General features: G+C 55.9%; 1 protein-coding gene and 1 long non-coding RNA gene across 3 annotated transcripts; one reads left to right on the forward strand and one right to left on the reverse strand.

Moving 5' to 3' along the window:
• Window positions 1-2,959: 2,959 nt before the first annotated feature.
• Window positions 2,960-11,824, reverse strand: CKM (creatine kinase, M-type). The gene is made up of 8 exons (XM_014868288.3): window positions 11,616-11,824; window positions 9,395-9,605; window positions 8,550-8,704; window positions 7,945-8,077; window positions 5,887-6,058; window positions 4,706-4,829; window positions 4,020-4,209; window positions 2,960-3,492 (listed from the first exon to the last, which is right to left on the reverse strand). The coding sequence occupies exons 2-8, from the start codon at window positions 9,585-9,587 to the stop codon at window positions 3,314-3,316; spliced, it is 1,146 nt and encodes a 381-aa protein (XP_014723774.1). The 5' UTR covers window positions 9,588-9,605; window positions 11,616-11,824; the 3' UTR covers window positions 2,960-3,313.
• A 724-nt stretch (window positions 11,825-12,548) lies between these two features.
• On the forward strand, window positions 12,549-16,375 carry LOC123281211 (uncharacterized). Of its 2 annotated transcripts, none has more exons than XR_006520560.2 (3): window positions 12,549-12,806; window positions 13,648-13,773; window positions 15,868-16,375. It is a non-coding gene; the product is annotated as an uncharacterized lncRNA (long non-coding RNA). The 2 variants fall into 2 exon arrangements; XR_011498684.1 differs by having other exon boundaries at window positions 12,622-12,911; window positions 15,868-16,374.
• Window positions 16,376-19,055: the final 2,680 nt, after the last annotated feature.

The following is a 19,055-nucleotide window of genomic DNA, read 5'->3' on the forward strand; positions in this document are numbered from 1 at the left end:
CATGCCAGACCCAGTGCTGGACACGCAGACACAAGGAGCCCCTGTGTTGGGGGACGTGGGTTCTGACGCAAACGCTAAAGAAACCGTTGCTTTGGGGAGCCCAGAAAAGAAAGTGAGAGGAGGTTGGGGAAGGTGCTCTGGGGGAACTGGTGCTGGAGTTGGGCTTTGAAGGACGTGTAGGAGTTGACCAGGTATTGGATATGCCCTGGGCGAAAGCCTGGAAGTGGGAGTGTGTGGTATATCTTCAGAGAACTGTGGGTCGTTTCCATGTGGCTGCTATGCTGGGGTGGGTGGAGATTTAGCAAGAGAAATGCTGTATTAGGACTAATAATCCATCTGCCCTTAAGCAAAAATGTATCTGTTTGCTTATGTTATTTAATAGTCCAAGGGCATCTGGCTTCAGGTATGGCTGGATCCAGGCAGCAGGCCATCTCACCTCTGCTTTTTTCAGTGTGAGTTCCATTCCGGCAGTTTCATCCAGTGGGCACTCCCGGGTCGCAAAGATGACCCCAGCAGTTCCAAGCTTTCATTCCTCCAGCTTGGTTTCTGCAGCAGAAAGTTCTTCATTGCCAACTTCCGGCGAAAGTCTGGAGACAGACTCTCATTGGCCCACATAAGTCATGTGATCATCCATGAACCAGTCTCTGTGACTCTGGAGTGGCCCAGCCGGTACCTAGAGCTGGACTTAGAGGGGGCTCCACAAAGGACAGGCAAGGTGTTGTGAGCAGAAGGGAAGTGGGAGCTTGGTCGACTTAAGCAGTAGAGGGCCATCCAGTATAGGATGGCAGGGCTTGTTCACCAGGACATTGTGGGCCAAACTGAACAAGCTGGGCTTTGATTCTCGGGCACTGGGGAACCATGGAGGGTTCTATGCAAGGAAGAGACTTAGAACTGTCTCAGTTGCCCATTTGGGGCAGGTAGAGTCAACCCTCGTCTTGTTCATGGGGCTGATAGGAACTCAAATGAGAAACGAAGGGTAGTGAAGATTGAGTGGTCCGTGGGAAAAGTTCAGGGTCTGGGGCAGAACCACATTACTGTCTTAGAAGTGAGGCCGGGATAGGGATCTGCTGAAAGGTGTTTATAGTTGAGAGGGCAGGAAAATGCGCTGTGGAGGTGAACCAAGCATGTCTTGAAGTCTCAATCCCTAAGGGCTTTCTCTGTGCCCAGCCCTGTGCTGGGGACACAGAGGTGACCGAGACAGCCCCAGCCCTGCCCTCGTGGGGCTCACAGTCCAGGAGGGGAGGCACCTATATCCTCACTGATGGCCCACAGTGGGCAAGGCTGGTGTAGGGGAGCCCAGGGGCTGAGGCAGTCCAGAGGGGGCGCCTGCCCCAACCAAGGAGGGCTTCCTGGTGGAGGGGCATGCATTCTAGGCAGAGGGAACAGCCTGTGCAATGGCTGGGAAGCAAGAGAGCACAGGACCTTCAGCGAACGTCGTAGGATGCAGGGTGAGTAGAGAGTCCCTGAGAGATGCTGGCAGAGCCTTGAAGGTCGTGGAGAGGAACCTGGGCTTTCTTCCAAGGGCACTGGGGAGCCATAGTGAGGTTGTGAGCAAAGGAGAGGCAGGGGCAGGTTTGTGCTGTGAACGGAGGGAAGCAGGCAGGTCAGAAGAGCAGGGAGGAGGTCGGGGCGGGACAGAAGGTGAGGTGAGAAGGGGTGGGTTTAAGGCTTATGGGGCGCAATGGGCAGGACAAGCGTGCTAGCTGCGAGATCCCCGGACTGCGGGTTTGGCTGGCTCCCACCCTCCCCGCTGCAGTGTTTGTGGTCTGTGTGGCCTGGGAGGTGGAGCTGGAGTTAGCGATGGGATCTGCAGTTGGGGACAATATTTCAAGGGACGTCCCAGCGTCTGACAGGTCCTGCCTGCCTTGACCTTTGGGGTCTCTTCTCGTTTCAGTAATGTCTCCGGGAACTCTTTGGGACATTCCCTGGGCCTCAGTTTCCCCTCTGTCCAACGGAGAGTAGATTTCTTGATCCCTAAGAGCTCTTTACCTGTGTGACTTAAGGTTTGAAAAAGCGCCTCCTCCAGGTCGCGGAGGGCTCCGTCTTCTTTACTCTGCCTCACGTTTCCTTCCGAAACCTTCGCCTTCTTGGGGGCCCACCGTGTGCCCTGGCGGATAGAGGCCTCAGCCTACTGGGGCCCGTAGAAGTGATTGACGTGGCCAACACCCAATACGTGTTCAGATTCTTCTTGACTTCTATTATCGGCCCCTCCCGCTCCGCCCACGGCCCTTTCCTGGGACCGAGCTCTCCGGAAGGCCCGTGCCCAAAAACTTTACGGGAATGCTCTGACCCAAGCCCCAGTCTGGAGGAAGGAAACAGCTGGAGCAAAGACACTGAGGTGGCAATTGCTGGGTGTAAGGAGAGAAAGTGTATATAGGAATCATGGGGAAAGAACTGGAAAGATGAGCCTTCAGCAAAGGGTTCACATTGCAGTTTGACCTTGAAGAATCGCAAATAATAGGAGTGCGTTCTAGGAGGTGCGGGGAGCCATGGCAGGTTCGTGAGCCAGGTTAGGGAAGTTGAAAAGACTGGTAGCAGCTACAGAGGGATGAAGTCACGCAGCACAGAAGGCGGCCAGTGAAAAGCATAATGAGGTATATACGATGAGATGCACGGGAGGTCTCAAACTGGAGGCCCGGGGGCCACATTCAAGTCTTAGACGTTTTCTTGGGCCTGCATTTCTCCCTGGAGTGAACCCTGTGTTAGAGATCTGAGTCTGAGTGATCGGGAGCCGAGTTTGGGAAGGGCCCAAGCTTGGCTATGTGACACTGAGCCACACCTCTCTGGGTCTCAGATTCCCCCACGGAGCCTTACAATTTTTGGATTTGACTCTGTCCCCTAACCTGGCTTCATTTTAGAGATGTGATAAAAGATGCCTAGAAAGGGCGAACCACTTCGAAGTCACACAGCGGCCACTTGCAAAAGTCTCTCCTCCCTCCATAAGCATCGCACACAAAGCTAAGGCCACCATTGCTTTTATTTGTTGCTTTGAGTGGAGAAAAAGCACCAGCCCCAGATGCGCTGGGGAGCTCCACCAGCCAGAGCTCCAGGTGGTGGGCGGAGCTCCGGGAAAGGAGAGCGCGTGAGGGAGGCTTCCTATTGGCCAGAACCCAGAGGATGGAGCCCATTGGTTGGAATTGTGGTTGGAATCGGAACTCCGAGATGGATGGATAGAGCCCCGGGTGGACCCAACCACGATCGGGCCTCCGGAGGAAAGGGGCGGGGCCAGGGACGAAGGGGCGGGCCTCCAGGGGGCCCGGGCCTCCCGGGGGCTGGGGCTCCAGCAGTCGGCGGCGGCGGGCAGGCGGGGCGCCTACTTCTGGGCGGGGATCATGTCGTCGATGGACTGGCCCTTTTCCAGCTTCTTCTCCATCTCCACCATGAGCTTCACACCGTCCACCACCAGCTGCACCTGTTCCACCTCGGACGAGCCCAGCCGGTCGGCGTTGGACACGTCGAACACGGAGCCCACGGCGGCCGTGTCCACGCCCCCTGCCGAAACAGGAGGCAGGGCGTGAGGAGGAAGCAGACGTGCAGGGGCGGGGTCGGGAGGCGGCCCCCGTGCCAACTGCGACAGCCGCATGTATTGAGTGCCTACTGTGTAACAGGTTGCGTGCACGCAGAGCCCCCTAGACGTCTGTCTATTCAAGCTCCCCCGTCTCCGGCTTTGGGTACCTCACCCCTCAACCATCCAACAAGAAAATATAGCATGGTGGGTAAGAGTGAGCTCCGGAGCCAGGCTGCCTGGGATCGAACCCCCACCATCCTCCTCTTTACAAATGGGAAACTGAGGCCCCTAGGAAGCCGGGGACGTACACAAGGTATATTGTACAACCATGATGCTGTCATATTGACTCCTATGAAATAAGGCGTGCTGATGGCCATTTGCAGAGATAGAAACTGAGGCTCACAGAGCGGCAGCCTCCCCGACCCCAGAACCCGCAGGGATGCCCCCGCTTCCCTTCTGCCGCCGCAAAGGGCGCGCCCCAGACGCCGCGTGCGGGGCCGCGGGGCCGCACCTGTGCCCCGTTTCTGCAGGCGCAGACGTTTGAGGATCTCCTCGAACTTGGGGTGCTTGCTCAGGTGCGCCAGCTTCACGTGCACGCCTCCACGCAGCCCCGTGCCCAGGTTGGATGGGCAGGTGAGCACGTAGCCCAGGTGCTCGTTCCACATGAAGGGGTGACCGGCTTTCTTGAAGATCTCCTCAATCTGAGGCAGGGGGAAGAGGACCAGGGGTCAGTGCCAGTGGGGGTCGCCAAACACACGCGCGACCGGGAGGGCGTTCGGAGGGACAAGGCGTGAGGATGTGAGTGGGGGCGAGGTTCCGAGGGGGCGGGGCTGGAACCCAGGAGGGAGGAGATTCTGTGAGGAGGGGCCACATGGCACAGACAGTGCAAGCATTCCAAGGGTGCTGGGCTCGAAGATGCTTTGGAAGCAGGTTCTTAGAGGCAGAGCCTGAGCATAGGGGAAGAGCCGGGTTCCAGGGGGCGTGGCCTTGGAAAGTGGGTGGGGCGAGTGCTGGGGGCGGGGCTTGGGCATAGGGAGGAGCCAGGGCCCGAGGGGCGGGGCCTTGGGAAGTGGGTGGGGCGGGTGCTGAGGGGCGGGGCTTTGGCATGGGGAGGAGCCGGGATCCGAGGGGCGGGGCCTTGGGAAGTTGGGGGGCGTACAGGGTGGAGTCAGAAGTCAGTGAGCGGCAGGCCCTCACCTTCTGCAGCCCGACGCAGAAGCGGCGGAAAACCTCCTTCATGTTGCCCCCCTTCTCCATAGAGATGACTCGGAGGTGGTCCTCCTCGTTCACCCACACCAGGAAGCTCTTGTTGTCATTGTGCCTAGGGTGGGGGGCAGCAAGAGGCCAAGGAATCAGCTCCGCGGGAACCCCATTCCTCCCTCTTGCAAACACATGCCCCCCGCTCTTGGGCAGCGGGCCTGTGGGGCAGGAGGCGCGACATCATCGGCTTCTTCAAAACCGCAGAAGCTTAAGCCTGCGGACACTAACGGTCCCAGGGCGTGTGAAAGCTCGAATCCTGGGATCAAGGGCTTTTAGGGTCTTAAGTCTTTGACTCTTAGAATCTCAGAATCTTTAAAAAATAGATGCCCGGAATCAGAATGGATAAATCTTGGAAATCCTACATCTGGTCTCAGGACAGACAACCTTCCCATCACATTGTGACATCTCTGGAACAGAGTCTTAGCGTCATAAAACTTCAGGATCTGGAAATGTTTGAAACCACGGAATCACAGAATCTGAAATGAGTGGGATCTGAGGACCTAAAAATATTTAAAATCTTGAAATCTTAGACTCATCCAATCTGGCCAACTTAGAACCCAGACGCTTCAAACCGTTTGAAACCTAGATTCTGGAAAACTTTTTAAATCCTGCCTCTGAGAATCAGGGATTCAAAGATTCATGGAAAGCCTAACTAGCAACAATAGTTAGTGGTAAAGATCATACTAACAGCCGAGATGGACTGGCACTTCCTGGATACCGGGTGCTGTTTCCAGTACATTACGTAAGTGAGCTCATTTAATCCTCAGCTATGAATTAGTGTGATGTCCATTTTACACAGGAGGAAACTGGGGCAGAGAAACAATAAATAATGCACCCAAGGTCACACAGCTGCTAAGTGGCGGCCCTGGGATTTGAGCCCAGGGAGTCTGGCTCGAGCCTGAGTTCCTAACTGCCACCTCTCTGGTCCAAGTTTCCCAAAATGTGACACACAGATCACAGGGAAGGCAGGGGCGGGGGGGCAAGATCATTTTCTGGGGCACTTGGCAAGGTCATTATTTGTAGGGTCTTGACATTGGTGGAGGAGTGAGGAGGAAGGTGAGGGGGGGACAGGAGGGGGTTGGGGGGAAGGGGCTGCCCTGGGACAGGGGGCACCTCACCAGATGCCACGGGCGTCGGGCCAGTCTCGGGCCATGCCTGAGGCCAGCAGCAGTGGGGACACGGGCTTGTCGAACAGGAAGTGGTCGTCGATGAGCTGCTGTTGCTCCTGCTCCGTCATGCTCTTCAGAGGGTAGTACTTCCCCTTGAACTCACCCGTCAGGCTGTTGAGGGCTGAGGGGCCACACGGCAGCGTGGTCAGCAGCCTGCCCACCTCAAGCAGGGTGTGGGGGCCCAGGGACCCCTCACTGCTGTCCCTAACAGGCCTGGACCTTGGCCCCGTGGAGGTCCTAAAGGCGACTATACGCGATGTAAACCCAAATTCATGACATCCCCTGAAGCATGCTCCTCCCCTGTCTGCCCGGGTCCCCGGAACAGCCACCCCAAGTGCTCAGGCTGGAAAACGTGGACTCTCCCTTCCCACCCTGCCCCTCGCATCCAGTGCACCGGCAAGCGACACTATCCCGGTGCCCACTCCAGAAAGTCAGTGTCTCAGGAATTTGGGGAGCCATCAGTCAAAATTACTATCATACAGTATATATAGGATTCGCATATATTCCTATGCATAATAATTATACGTTTTGTGGATAATAAATATATGTATATATGCATAATATTTACATAATATATACATATTTATATACATTTTATACATTACTATATATATACTATAGTATATTGTTAAAATAAGATATGTAAACTTACAATTGACTAAATTATACTTAAAACAAAGGTAATAAATCCTCAAAACTATCACTTCCTAATTATTCTACTACATTTACCATCATCTATATTCTTGAAGCCACTTTCATCTATCATATCTGTGTGGCGGGAATACTATATAATGATTTGCTGCCTGGCATCTCTTTGCGTCTCTTCCCATCTCTGTATGACGTCACGTTGATAACTTACAATTGGCCGTGGTGGGAGAATTTACCCCACAGAAATTGGCAGCCATTGCAAATCAGGGCTTTTTTTTTTTTTTTTTTGAGAGCCAGTTGTTAAACATTTACCGGAACAACCATAGTCCTATTGGTTTTACCTCCAAAACATACCCACTCTTTCTCTGCATCCCATTGCTATCCCTCATCCCTTGCCTGGACCACTGCGGTTGTCCCCTCCTGGTCTCTCTGCTCCTTCTTTGCTGGCAGTCTTTTCCCCACTCAGCAGCCAGAGGGATCCATGGAAGTCTGAACCAGTCCCTCCTCTGCGCGCCACCCTCCCATGGCTTCCACCTTCCAACAGCCCACAGGCTCTGCACAGCCTGCCCGCCTGTAGCCCTCTGTCCTCAACTCCTCCCCTCTCCCCCTCGCCCGCTCGGCTTCAGCCACTCAGATCTCCTTGCTCTTCCTCCAACACACCTTCCCACCTCGGCGGCTTGGCACTTGCTGTTCCACCTGCCTGGAATTTTTCCCACGGCAGGCTCCTCCTTGTCAATCAGGTCTCAAACCCTCCTTTCTAAGCTAGCTCCCCTCCGTCATCCTCTGCCACACCCCTTGTTTCGTGGCTTCATGGCACTTTGGAATTATCTTGTTCTTTGCTTGATTGGTTTCTGTGTTTCTTCTCATCTCCACAGCAGGCTAACAGCCCTGTGAGAGCTGTGACCTTGTCCATCTTATTCACCTTGGCGGCCCCAGCTCCCCACACAGGGCCATAAGAACCGTAAATGTTTGCTGGATGGATGAATGGTTGGATGGATGGATAGATGGATGCATGCATGCCTGGATAGTTGCGTGCATGGGTGCATGCATGGGTGCATGGGTGGATAGATGCATGCATGGGTGGATGCATAGATGGTTGGATGGATGCATGGATGCATGGATGTCAGGACTCCGGTGCAGGTGGGCATCTGCATCAATCTGTTCAAGGCCCCTCATGTCTTAACAGCCCCCCAGACTTCCACCGGGGTAATACTGCCAGCTGTCACTCACCAAGCAGCCATTATTTACCAAGCTCCTTCCGTGTTTTGGGACATGGGGGCCCAGGGAGCCAGAGACCTGCCCACGGAGGAGCAGAGCCAGAGCTGGGTGAGCCCAGGGTGGGCAGGGTAGGGGTCTCACCTTCCACGGAGAGTTTCTCCACCGCCCTGCGCTCCCCGCGGGAGCAGTGGGGGGGCAGCGTGTAGCCCTTGATGCTGCGGCCAGTGCGGACGCGGCTGCTGAGCACGTAATGAGGGTCCAGATCGTCTCCACCCTGGAGGACGGGTGGGGGTCAGGGCCTGGTGGACCCTCCTGGGCGCGCCTCCCCAGCTGCCCCCTCCCCAGCAAGCCCGTCTCCCCCAGATCCTCCATCCTCTCTGGCTCGCTGCTGTCTTCTCATCTGTCCCTATTTTTTTCTCCAAACCTCTCTTCCCCCCTATTTCTGTTTCTCTTCTTCTCTCTCCCTGTCTGTCTTCCCATCTCTGACCCTCTCCATCCTCTCTCTGTGCCTCTGTTTCTCCCTTCTCTACATGTCTGATTTGTGCTTCTGCCCCCCACCCCGTCTCCTTGTCTGTCCCTGTGTCTCTCTGTCCCTCTCTCTCTTCCCATCTCCCTCTGTCTCTCTCTCCATCTCTGTGTCTCTGCGTGCTCCTTCCCACCTCCGTCCTTCTGCGTCTCTCTCCACCTCCGTCCTGCTCCCTCTGCCCTCTGTCCCCCAGCCCTCCCCTCCCCTGGGGGCAGCCGACCTTGAGGTTCTCGTGGTTGAGGTCAGTCTTGTGCTTGTCGGTGGGTTTGTAGCCCCCATGCCGGTCCTGGATGATGGGGTCGAAGAGTTCCTTGAAAACCACGTAGGACTCCTCGTCACCGGCCACACAGCCCACGGTCATGATGAAGGGATGACCTGGGGGTGTCAGGGTGGGGTCAGAGGTGCTTGTCCCCAGCAGGGAAGGCCTGGGTTCCCGGGTCCAGTGTAGTCTGTGTGTGTGTGTGTGTGTGAGCAGAGGTTCATTCAAGACCTCTGGGTCAGAAGTGAGAAGGCCGAGGGTTGCAGGACAGGGTGGGAAGGCTGGGAGAGGTCAAGGTGGCATCTGGGGTGAGAGAAGAATGCTGGGGGGCCCAGCAGAGCAGGAAGGGAGTTTCAGGGGGCCAGTGACAAGGTACGAAAAGTATTCCCATTTCAGAGTCCCCAAATCCTGGAGGCTTTGCCTAAAAATTTTCAGAACCTTCAACTATCAGCTCCCACAGATAAGCAGAGACTTAAAAGATCCAGTTATTTCCGAGATGGGGAGAGAGAGGCCGGGAAAGAGAGAGCCTCTCCCCTCGATGCTACGATGAGTCGCAGGCGAATTCGGGAAGCGGAGCCCCTGCCACCACTTCCCCTCGCCCTCGAGGGGGCCCTCGGAGAGCGAGCACAGCACCAATAGCACCCCCTGTCAGGTCCCGAGAGCTCACTTTGTGTCGGGCGCTGATTCCGATGTTTCCATACCAGGGGGGCCCATTTTTTAGGTGGGGAAACTGAGGACCCAGGAGGTGGGATGGAGGCCTGGCAGCCCCTCCCTGAGCCCCCACCTCCTCCCTGTGACGCGCTTACCTGGGTTGTCCACACCTGTCTGGATGACATCATCCAGAGTGAAGCCCGATGGAGTCTCCTTGTCGCGCAGCTTCTTGTAGATGTCAAAGGTCAGCGCCTTGGCCATGTGGTTGTTGTGCTTGCTGAGGTCCGGGTACTCCTCTTCAGGCTTGTAGTTCAGTTTGAACTTGTTGTGGGTGTTCCCGAACGGCATGGTGGCGGTGTTGGGGGCCTGGGGGGGCAGGCCAGGAGAGGAAGGTCAGCCTGTGGCCAGCAGAGACCAGCAAGGGCACAGAGCCGGGCATTGAGGGTCAGGCCTAACTTCTGCGCTGTGTGACTTGGAGCAAGAGGAAGCCCCCTCTCTGAGCTCTTGCATCTTGACAAGATGCATCAGGAGTCTTGGGTTAGGATCTTGGCTCTGCCAAATCCTGGCAGGTGACCCTGGTCTAGTGACCTTGCTAAAGACTCAATTTCTCCAGCTGGAAAATGGAGAGGGGAACCCCTTGGGCCAGAGTAGTCATCGCGGTATGAATAAGAGTATGGGTTCTGGAATCAAACAGCCTGGGTTTGAGTTCCAGCTCTGCCATTTACAACAAGCTGTGTGACCTTAGGCAAGTTGCTTAACCTCTCTGTGCCTCGAATTACTCATCTGTAAAATGGGGATCGTGAGAGCACTCAGCTCATGGAGGTGCTGGAAGGATTAAATGAGTTAATTATATAAAGCGCTTGGAATAGTGCCTGGCACACAATAAGCATTATTTTGCTCAGCCGTTATTATTATTATCATCATCATCGTTATTTTCAAGGTCTCTGTGAGGAGCTGGAGAGAAGGTGGACGGTGTTGATGGGAATGAGTGTGTGACCAGAGAGGGGACAGCCTCTCTGCCACGGTTCTTGGGTGCTCAGTCAAAGAGATGAGGAGCAGCGTGGAAGGGAGGGCCAGGCGCCTGGCCTCACTCGTTTTGCTGACAACTCTCCCGCAGGGCTCAGGTGAGAAGAAAAGCTCAGCCTCTGGGGTCGACAGGGCTGGGTTCCAATCCCACCCATGCTGTTTCCCTGCTGTGTGACCCTAGTCCAGTGGCTCAGCCTCTCTGAGCCTCTGTCTCCTGTGAACTGAGCCTTCCCCTTGGGATTCCCAGGCGGATTCTTCGAATTCAGGCAGAGGTCCCGGCATGGGACTGGGAACTGGTACCCAGAAGGGATGGCTGCCGTTCTTGTTATTATTTTTATTTGCAAGACCCAGGAGGGAGGAGGGACCCTTCAGCAGCGGTGCTGGGGGGGACCCTCTCTCCCGGCTCCAGGAGTGGGAAGCGGGGAGGATGATGGGAAGGAGACGGGGACCCAGGCGGAGGCCTCAGGCCGTGGGGGATGGGGACCACGAAGCCCTCTGAAGCCGCTGTCCAGGGCCTGGGTTTATTTTTAGCGGCTGGCAGGCTCCTCCCCGCCAGCTGCCGCCCCCCGAACCCGCTGCCCACATTCCAGGGGCTCAGCTTGCGCCAGCTCAGCAGGCCGGAGACAGGTGGGCCAGGACGGCTGGGCGGACACGCATCCAGGCCCTGGGGCTCAAGAGCTCCCAGCCCAGAAAGACCCCTTCGCAGGGCGTCCCCACCCCCACCCCCACCCCCAGGAAAGGGCCCTGAGCCCAGGAGACATGAGCAGAAATAGCCCCAGAGCCACACACGCTCACATCCCCCCAGATGCGATCTGGGACCCCCAGATCAAACCACAAAGTCACAGGCACACACCCCCGGGCTCTGGGACACATGCAGGATACAGGCACTCCCGGGGGCCACGGAAAGTCAGACACAAGGTCGCACGGCTGTGGGACACAACAGGGACCCACAGGGTTGAAACCCCAAAGAACCCACAGCTCCCGCCCTTGTGGACCGGGACGGGTGAGGCGCAGGCGCCTCGCACGTCTGGTGGCAGCCCGTTTCTGGAGACAAAGCGTCAGGAACAAGGCTGGGCCCGCAGCCCCTGCAGGGGATGACAGCTGGCAGCTGTCAAGACTCCTTTGTCTCTGGGGTCCCTCCCCAGGACCCTGGGCTGCAGAGGTCGCGAGCCCCAGCGGGGGTCTCGCAGGTGGAGGGGACGCCCAGACGAGAGGTCCATCTTCCTGCACACCTGTATGCAGGAGGACGTCGGGCGGATGCCCGAGACCCCTGCCAGAGCCGGGCGGGTCTCTGGCCCCCGTGGACACCCCCACTCTGGCCCCCACCCGGAGTCCCACCGCAAGCGGTACCTGGCTGGGCTGTGCTGAACGGGGCTGTCTCTATCCTGGAAGGTGACACTGACCCGAAGGATGGGCCTCCAGCCCTGGCCTTATATAGGGGGGGCCGGGCTGTGCTATTGGCTGGGAGGGGCTGCCCCCAGGGAGGGGGCCCCCGAGAGCAGCTGAGCTGCCCCCCCCCCCGGTTCCCTGGGCACCGGGCCCATCCTGGACCCAGGCATGCCTTGCGTCCAGCCCCATGGCCTTGTATGGGCTGCCCCAGGGGCTGGGCCCTGGCCACCCCCTCCAAGTTGATCCCCCGACCAAGTGCTGAGTCGGGCTGGCGGGGACAGCTGGCCCCCAGTCAGGGACACGAGACGGTGGCAAGAAATGTCCCAGGCACGTACAGGCCTCTCTTCGGCCAGGGTGGCCTTGACCCTGGGAAATGGCAGTGTGTCCTGGGCCCTGCACGTGGGGAAACCTCGCAATGGCCCCAGGAGAGCCAGGAATCTGGATTTCCAGAAGAGGAAACAGACGTCCAGAGAGGCCGTGACTTGCCCGCTGTCACCCGACTATAGGGAGCATATGACCAAAGCAGGAGTGGGAATTCAGGGCAGGCTGACCCCAGAAGCCTGTGCCTGGATGCACTTTCCTCCTGGGGAGTGAGGTGGGGGAAACTGAGGCTGGACGGAGCGGAGGAGATTCCAACTCAATGCCGGGGTGGGAGGCGGTGGTCGCCGCCCCGCTTGCAGTCCCCGTCCCTCCGGGAGGTTTCCGCTCTGGAGGGGACGCCCCGGGGACTCTGCCGGGAACCGGGGTTATTTTTAGAGCGCGCGCTGCGCTGTCTCCTCTGCCGGAGGCCGAGCCCCGCGGGATGGGGGCGGGATGGGGGGCGCGGGGGCAGGTGTCGGGGGAGGGGTCGCCACGTGTCCGGGTTAATTATAACCGGCCGGCTCGGGTGTCCCCGGCCTCGCCTCCTTACAAGGGCAGCCGCGGGCCCGGGAGGCGCCGGGCGCGCAGGGCAAGGGGGCTGGGTGGCGACTCGGGCGGAGCAGGAGCTACGGGCGCCTCGAGTGTGTGACCGAGTGTGTGACCGAGTGTGTGACCAGGGGGGACCTCAAGGGCTGAAGAGGGGATTCGGTGAAAGGGGGGCCTACAGGAAGCTGCTTCCTCCGCCTGGAAGGCACCAAGATTTCAGGACGAGCGAGCCCAGGGAGCCCCCAGGTTTGCAACCTAGAACAGAAAGCTCCTTTCCCTCTGGGGGTCCTCGCTCCTCCCGGGGTCTCCATCTTTTCTGGCGCCTCCCGGGTCTCCCCCATTTCTTCCCAGGCAAGTGGGGGCTGACCTGGGGAAACGGGGCTCTCTCTGCTAGAATCTCCCTAGACTCCTGGTGGGGAGGGGGATGCAGAGGAAACTTCTCCTTGGGGCCCAGACCCTGAGCTCTCCACCCACCTGTCCCTTCCCGGCAAGGTCAGAGTGGCAAAGTTCTCCTTCACGGTTAGGGAAGCTGAGGCATGGAGAACTAAAAGGAATTGGTCTGGAATCATAATGCATTTACCATTTCACCAATTATTTATTAAGCACTTACTGGAGACACAGCAGAACTCACCCCAAGTCACCGTATGCTGTGATGTCGGGGGCCATAAGGGCTTTGAAGGAAAATGAAAGAGGGTGACAGATGAGTGATGGCACAGCAGGGGAGGTCAGGTCAGGCCTCCGTGGGGAGGTGACATCTGAGCAGAGACCTGAAGGAGAGGAGGGAGCCAGCCATCTGGGGATATGGAAGGGGAACAGCAGGTGCAAAGGCCCTGAGGTGGGTGTGGCTTGGCATATCTGAGAGACAGGGAGGAGGCTGGAGGACTGGAGCAGATGGGGCAGATGAGAGAGCAGGAGGAAGAAGATGAGGATGGAAGGGGGACAGGAGGAGTTTCCATGCCTCTGTGGGTGGGATAGGAGCCCCTGACTGTTGTCAGCAGGGGAGAGACCTGGTGGGTGGCATAGCCGGGCCCCCTGGACCCCTAAGAAGCCCTTGTGGGGACATTTGACATTCTTTCTGGCCACACAGTGTCAGAAGCCCTTTCTGTGTTTGGGGCGTTCCCACCTGATGACAGCCTCCTTTGAAGAAGCCAACAATGTCAAAAACTCCATTTCCCAGGATCCTTTGCAGCAACAGTCCAGTCATGTGATCAAGGTGAGCCAATCAAACACTCCAGCAGGACCCTGCGTCCTGAGCTCTACCCGCCTTATCTTCTTTGAGTCTCATAGGAAGAATTGGTGTTGGGGAGCAGGATGACCCCCATCGTACATCTTTCAGCCCCCTCCCCAGAGCCCGTCAGTCTCCAAGGCCTGTCCATCCCTCCTCCTACCCTCCATCTCCTCCGAATTCTCTCCTGCCCTGGTCTTGCCCCCTCCCACCTACAGAACCATGCTCCCTGGACGTGCTAGCAGAAGGTTAGCAGGGACACTGATTGGCCACTCCGCAGTCCCCACCACAATAGTTGACTCTTATGGAGCGCTCCTATATGTCAAGTGCTATGCTAAGTACTTCACATATATTAACTCATTTAACACTCCTGACAATGAGGCTCAGAGAGGTCAGGTCACTTACCCAAAGTCACACAGCTGGGAAGTAGCAGAACAAGACTGGACCAGATCATCAGGCCCTGAGCTTGTATTCGTAACCTCTTCCTGATCCCACCTCTTCGTGCTGAAGCCCCATTTTACAGAAGGTGGACACTGAGGCTGCAAGAAGGCAAGGGAGTCACCCAAGCTCACAGCCAGTATTCTGGAATTCCAGAGCCTGTACTCTTTTCCCTTCACCCCCAAGGTCCTGGCATTGCAGAGCAACTCTGCTCCCAAACTCCCCCTTTTTCCTACCACCTCCCCTGTCCCTGTCCCTCCTCTGGGGATGGGGCTGCCACCTCCGGGAGAGAGTCTGGAAGGCGGCACTCCATCCTCATGGCCCACCACCCCAGAACTCTCTCCTCATCCAACCCCAAAATTCCTCTCCCAGTCCTTGTGGTCTATGATGCCAAGTGATTCAGGGAAGATGAGTTGTAAATCATAGTCAGCCCCAGAAGCAGAGCCTTAAGGACCTGCCCACTGCTTCTTGTTCCCTGACAGCAAGGCCAGGCCTGCGGCAGCCCTGTAACCAACTGGACGTCAGGCCCATGTGGTGGTGGGGCCGGGGAAGACAGGCAAATGAGATAGTCTTTCATGACTCCTCTCCTGCCCTGCCCTGCCCAGTCCCTCCAAATCCATTGTTATGAATTTGGCTATACGTTTTCCTCTAGGTGTTGCTTTAGCTGCATCTCAGTTTTGTTTTGTTTTGTTTTTTGGTGGTTTGTTTTCACTTTCTGTTAACATTTCAAATTTACTCTTTACATTGAAAATGTTACATTTGGAGCATTGGATGGTCACATTCATTCATGTTTTAGTTTCTTAAATTTACCTTTTTGTTGAGGTATAACTTACATTCAGCAAAGTGCCCAATGAGAACAATGAACTTTTATATATGTGTCCATCTGAGGAAGCTTCACCAGGACCAAGCACCTGGACAGCTCTCTCATGCCCCCTCCCACTCAGTGTCCCCTCTCTTCTCCAAAGGGACCACTATCCTCACTTTTAACACCATAGATCAGTCTTGCCTGTGATTCAACTTCGTGTAAATAGAATCACACAGGCTGTCCTCTCTTCTGTCTGACTTCTTCTGCTCAACATTCCGTCTACTGAGATTTGTTCACATGGTCACAGGCAGCAAGAGAGTGTTTTTAGTAGGTTTTTCTATAGAGCAGTCTGATGACTGTCACTTCTAAATATTTTCTAATTTCTGTTCTCATTTCTTCTTTGTCTGATGAGTGGCTTTTAAAAAATCTTTTTATGTATGAATGGACAAAAGATGAGATGTCACCTAATGGGATAATATGTAGCTGTGAAAAGGGGAAAAAGCTAATCTACATGTAGTGCTCTGGAATAATTGCTAAGAGCCTGAGTCCATTCGGGCTGCGTAACACAGACAGGGTGGCCTACAAATGACAGAAATTTATTACTCACAGTTCTGGAGGCTGGAAGCCTGAGATCAAGGTGCCAGTGGGGTCGGGGGAGGGGCCTCTTCCAGATCCCAGGCTTCCTCTATCCTCACGTGTCAGAAGGGACAAGGGAGCTTTTTGTGCTCTCCTTTATAAAAGCATCAATCCCACTAGTGAGGGGTCCACCTTCAGGACCTTGTCACCTCCCAGAAGCCCCTCATACTCACTGAACCTAATGACAGTTTCGGCTCTCCCAGAAATGGAATCCTGGGGCCGGCCCCGCGGCCGAGTGGTTGAGTTCACATACTCTGCTTCAATGGCCCAGGGTTTCGCCAGTTCGGATCCTGGGTGCGGACATGGCACCACTCATCAAGCCATGCTGAGGCGGCGTCCCACGTGCCACAACTAGAAGGACCCACAACTGAAAATACAACTATGTACTGGGGGGATTGAGGGAGAAAGAGTAGAAAAAATATATAAATAAATAAAGACAATTTTTTAAAAATGGAACCTTAAACCCGTCCATCAGGAACCGCCTGATCAGCCCTCCCTCGGTGTCTGCTTGGCAGACCCCTGATGTCCCCTATCAGGGAAAGTGACCTGAGTCACCAAGCTGCCTTTTGGCCTAACACACCCTCCTCATTCCTGCTCCCTTCTTGTAAGTCCTTCATTTTGTCCTGCTCCTCGAAGCTCCTTTCTATCGGCTAGATCAGACGCTGCCCGATTCAAATCGATTTTTGCTCAAATAAATTCTTAAAATGTTTACCGTGCCTCAGTTTATCTTTTAACAATATGTGGACATCGTATGGTGTGGGCCATGCAGGGGAGGTCTTTCTCATGCCGAGGCCAGGTCACAAAAGGAAATGTTCAAGATCGAAGCTCAGAACTGGCACGGCGTCCCTGGTGCCCCTCGGCCATTGGCCAAAGCAAGTCGCATGACCACACCCAGTGTCAAGGCCGCCGTCCCCTCTCCCTCCGTGGGTAAAGATTTTTCTCATTTCCGTTTTTCTTAAATGGGCACCACGCTCACACAGCCACACACGATTCGTGCCCTTGGGATGCCTCTGGAAGGATATCAGAAATGGGTCACGGGGGCCGGCCCGGTGGTGCAGCGGTTAAGTGCGCATGTTCTTCTTCTTGGTGGCCCGGGGTTCACCGGTTCGGATCCCGGCTGCGGACATGGCACCGCTTGGCAAGCCATGCTGTGATAGGCGTCCCACGTATAAAGTAGAGGAAGATGGGCATGGATGTTAGCTCAGGGCCAGTCTTCCTCAGCAAAAAGAGGAGGATTGGCAGGAGATGTTAGCTCAGGGCTGATCTTCCTCAAAAGAAAAAGAAAGAAAGGGGTCATCATGTTTGCTGGTGGGAGTGATGTCTAGGGACCAAGGAGAGACTAGTCTTCTGTTCTCTGTGACATTCTTTCTGACAGTGCATTACTCTGTAAATTAAACAAAGGCGGGGGGAGCTTTTTAAAAACTGGCCAAGAGGTGAAAATCAAAAAGGCCCCAACCCATCCGCCCGTTTTCCTGACACGGCAAACTGAGGCCCTCAGTGAGAGGACAGGAGTTTTGTTGAGTGCCTTCTTGGCTGTGGTCTGGGACAAGGGATTCCTCCTCTCGAGCCTCAGTTTCCCCATCTTTAGTTGGGGCTAGCAATAGTGCCTACCTCTGGGGTCCTGTATGGACTCCGGGGCTCTGCTATTCCTTGGCTGTGTGACCTTGGATAAGTCACTTGACCTCTCTGTGCCTCATCTTCCTTACCCGTGGAACAAGGATAATCATAGCACTGACCTCATCAGGTTGGTGTGAGGACTAATTTACAAGCCTTGGCGTAAGGCCCGTCCTGGGTAAGAACTCAGAAACTCCCGCCCTCACTGGTGCTGTGCAAAGAGCTTGGCGCAGGGCCGGCCTAAAGAAACGGCCACCTTCTGCCTTTATCTCATTTAATCCTCAACACTGAGCTATGCGATGAGTGTGACAATCCTGGCTTAACAGACAGGGATATACGTGCTCAGAAAATCATTGCTTGCCCCAGGTTACACGGAAAGGAAATGGCGAGACCAGGATTTGAACTCAGATCTAGCTGGCTCCGACCCCCTCCCACCCCCACCCCCATCCCCACGGCGTGACCACCCGCTGCTCAGTGCTAAACCTTTTAAAGAGATTACTCGTTAATCCCGCAACAGCCTCGCAAAGTAGGTTACCCTTGTGAGTCCTGTTCTACAGAATAGGAACCTGAGGCCCAGAGAGGTTAGTTCCTGGCTCAAGGGTCACACAGCCAGCAAATGACGGAGCAGGGATTCGCGCAGGCTCCAGTCCCTGTGCTGCCTTGTAGTAAGCCTGTGGCAGATCCAGAACCAACGTCCAGTGTCCTGAGGCCAAAACAACGCAGGAGGGGGAAGAGGAGGGACTCAGTTGCTCCCTTCTACCCCGTTCCCTAGAAATAAGCTGGAAAAGTGAGAGTGTGCATGGTGGGTGGCGTCTTATTTTCCGTCATTCAGTCAACACCCATTCTCCGGAGTGCCTTCTCTGTGTTCAGCCTGTGCTGCGTGGCCCTGGGGACACAGTAGCGGGTGAGACTGCCCTGGTCAGTCATCCCCTCCTCGGACTTACAGTCCAGCGCGGGAGGCAAAGCCATCCTCAAGACGCTGAGGACCCAGAGAGGGCAAGGCTGGGATGTGGGAGCCCAGGAGGCTGCAGGAGCCGGGAAGGGGCGTCTCATCCAGCCTGGGGTGGTCCAAGAGGGCTTCCCGGAGGAGGAAGCATCTGCCCTGGGGCTCGAGGAACTGATGAGTAGAGAGCAGGTCGGCGGCTGCTCTGCGGGAGGCCGAGGAGCCGCGCGGGGTCTGGGCCTGGTCCGCGGGCCGGCAGCGCCCTCTGCTGGAAGCATCCTATGTTCCTATATATCCATGTGCAGGGGCCCGGCTACCGTCAGAGTTCGGAAAAACTCGCATTGAACCGAATTCTATGCCGCGCGCCCAGCTTTAGCCGGTTTACGTTTCCAGGACTTGATTCATTCATTCAGTCATGCAACGAACATTTGTTGGGCACCTCCTTTGCGCCAGGCTCTGTTCTAGCGCTGAAGATAGAGCGCGGACCATCCAGAGCCCAGCCGTCGGGAGCGGACTTTCTAGTCTGGGAGAAGCGATAACATCACGCCATCGGTAGCTGGCATGTGCTAAGTGTTTCCTATCCATGTATGAACTCACTCAATCCTCGCCGCCTTTGACTATCTCCATTTTCCAGATTAGGAAAAGCGGGAGGCACAGAGAGGTTAAGTTCCTTGCCCAAGACCTGCACAGCCAGTCTTGAAATCAGATTTGAACCCGGAGCCACTCTTTAGCCATCACGTCACCTCGCCAAGAACGTGACGTAACATTATAATGTGCTGTGTGACCTGAAATAATATTGGGCCCTGAAAAGTTTTGTGAACCAAATCCAGCCGA

This window comes from Equus asinus, chromosome 26, assembly GCF_041296235.1.
Source record: "Equus asinus isolate D_3611 breed Donkey chromosome 26, EquAss-T2T_v2, whole genome shotgun sequence".
NCBI lineage: Eukaryota > Metazoa > Chordata > Mammalia > Perissodactyla > Equidae > Equus > Equus asinus.

Coding starts and splice junctions, on each gene's coding strand:
- CKM (XM_014868288.3), bottom strand. CDS start 9,587: ATGCCGTTCGGGAACACCCACAACAAGTTCAAACTGAACTACAAGCCT. Junction 8,705..9,394: donor GACAGGTGTGGACAACCCAG/GTAAGCGCGTCA, acceptor TGACACCCCCAG/GTCATCCCTTCATCATGACC. Junction 3,493..4,019: donor CCTGCAGAAACGGGGCACAG/GTGCGGCCCCGC, acceptor CTGTTTCGGCAG/GGGGCGTGGACACGGCCGCC.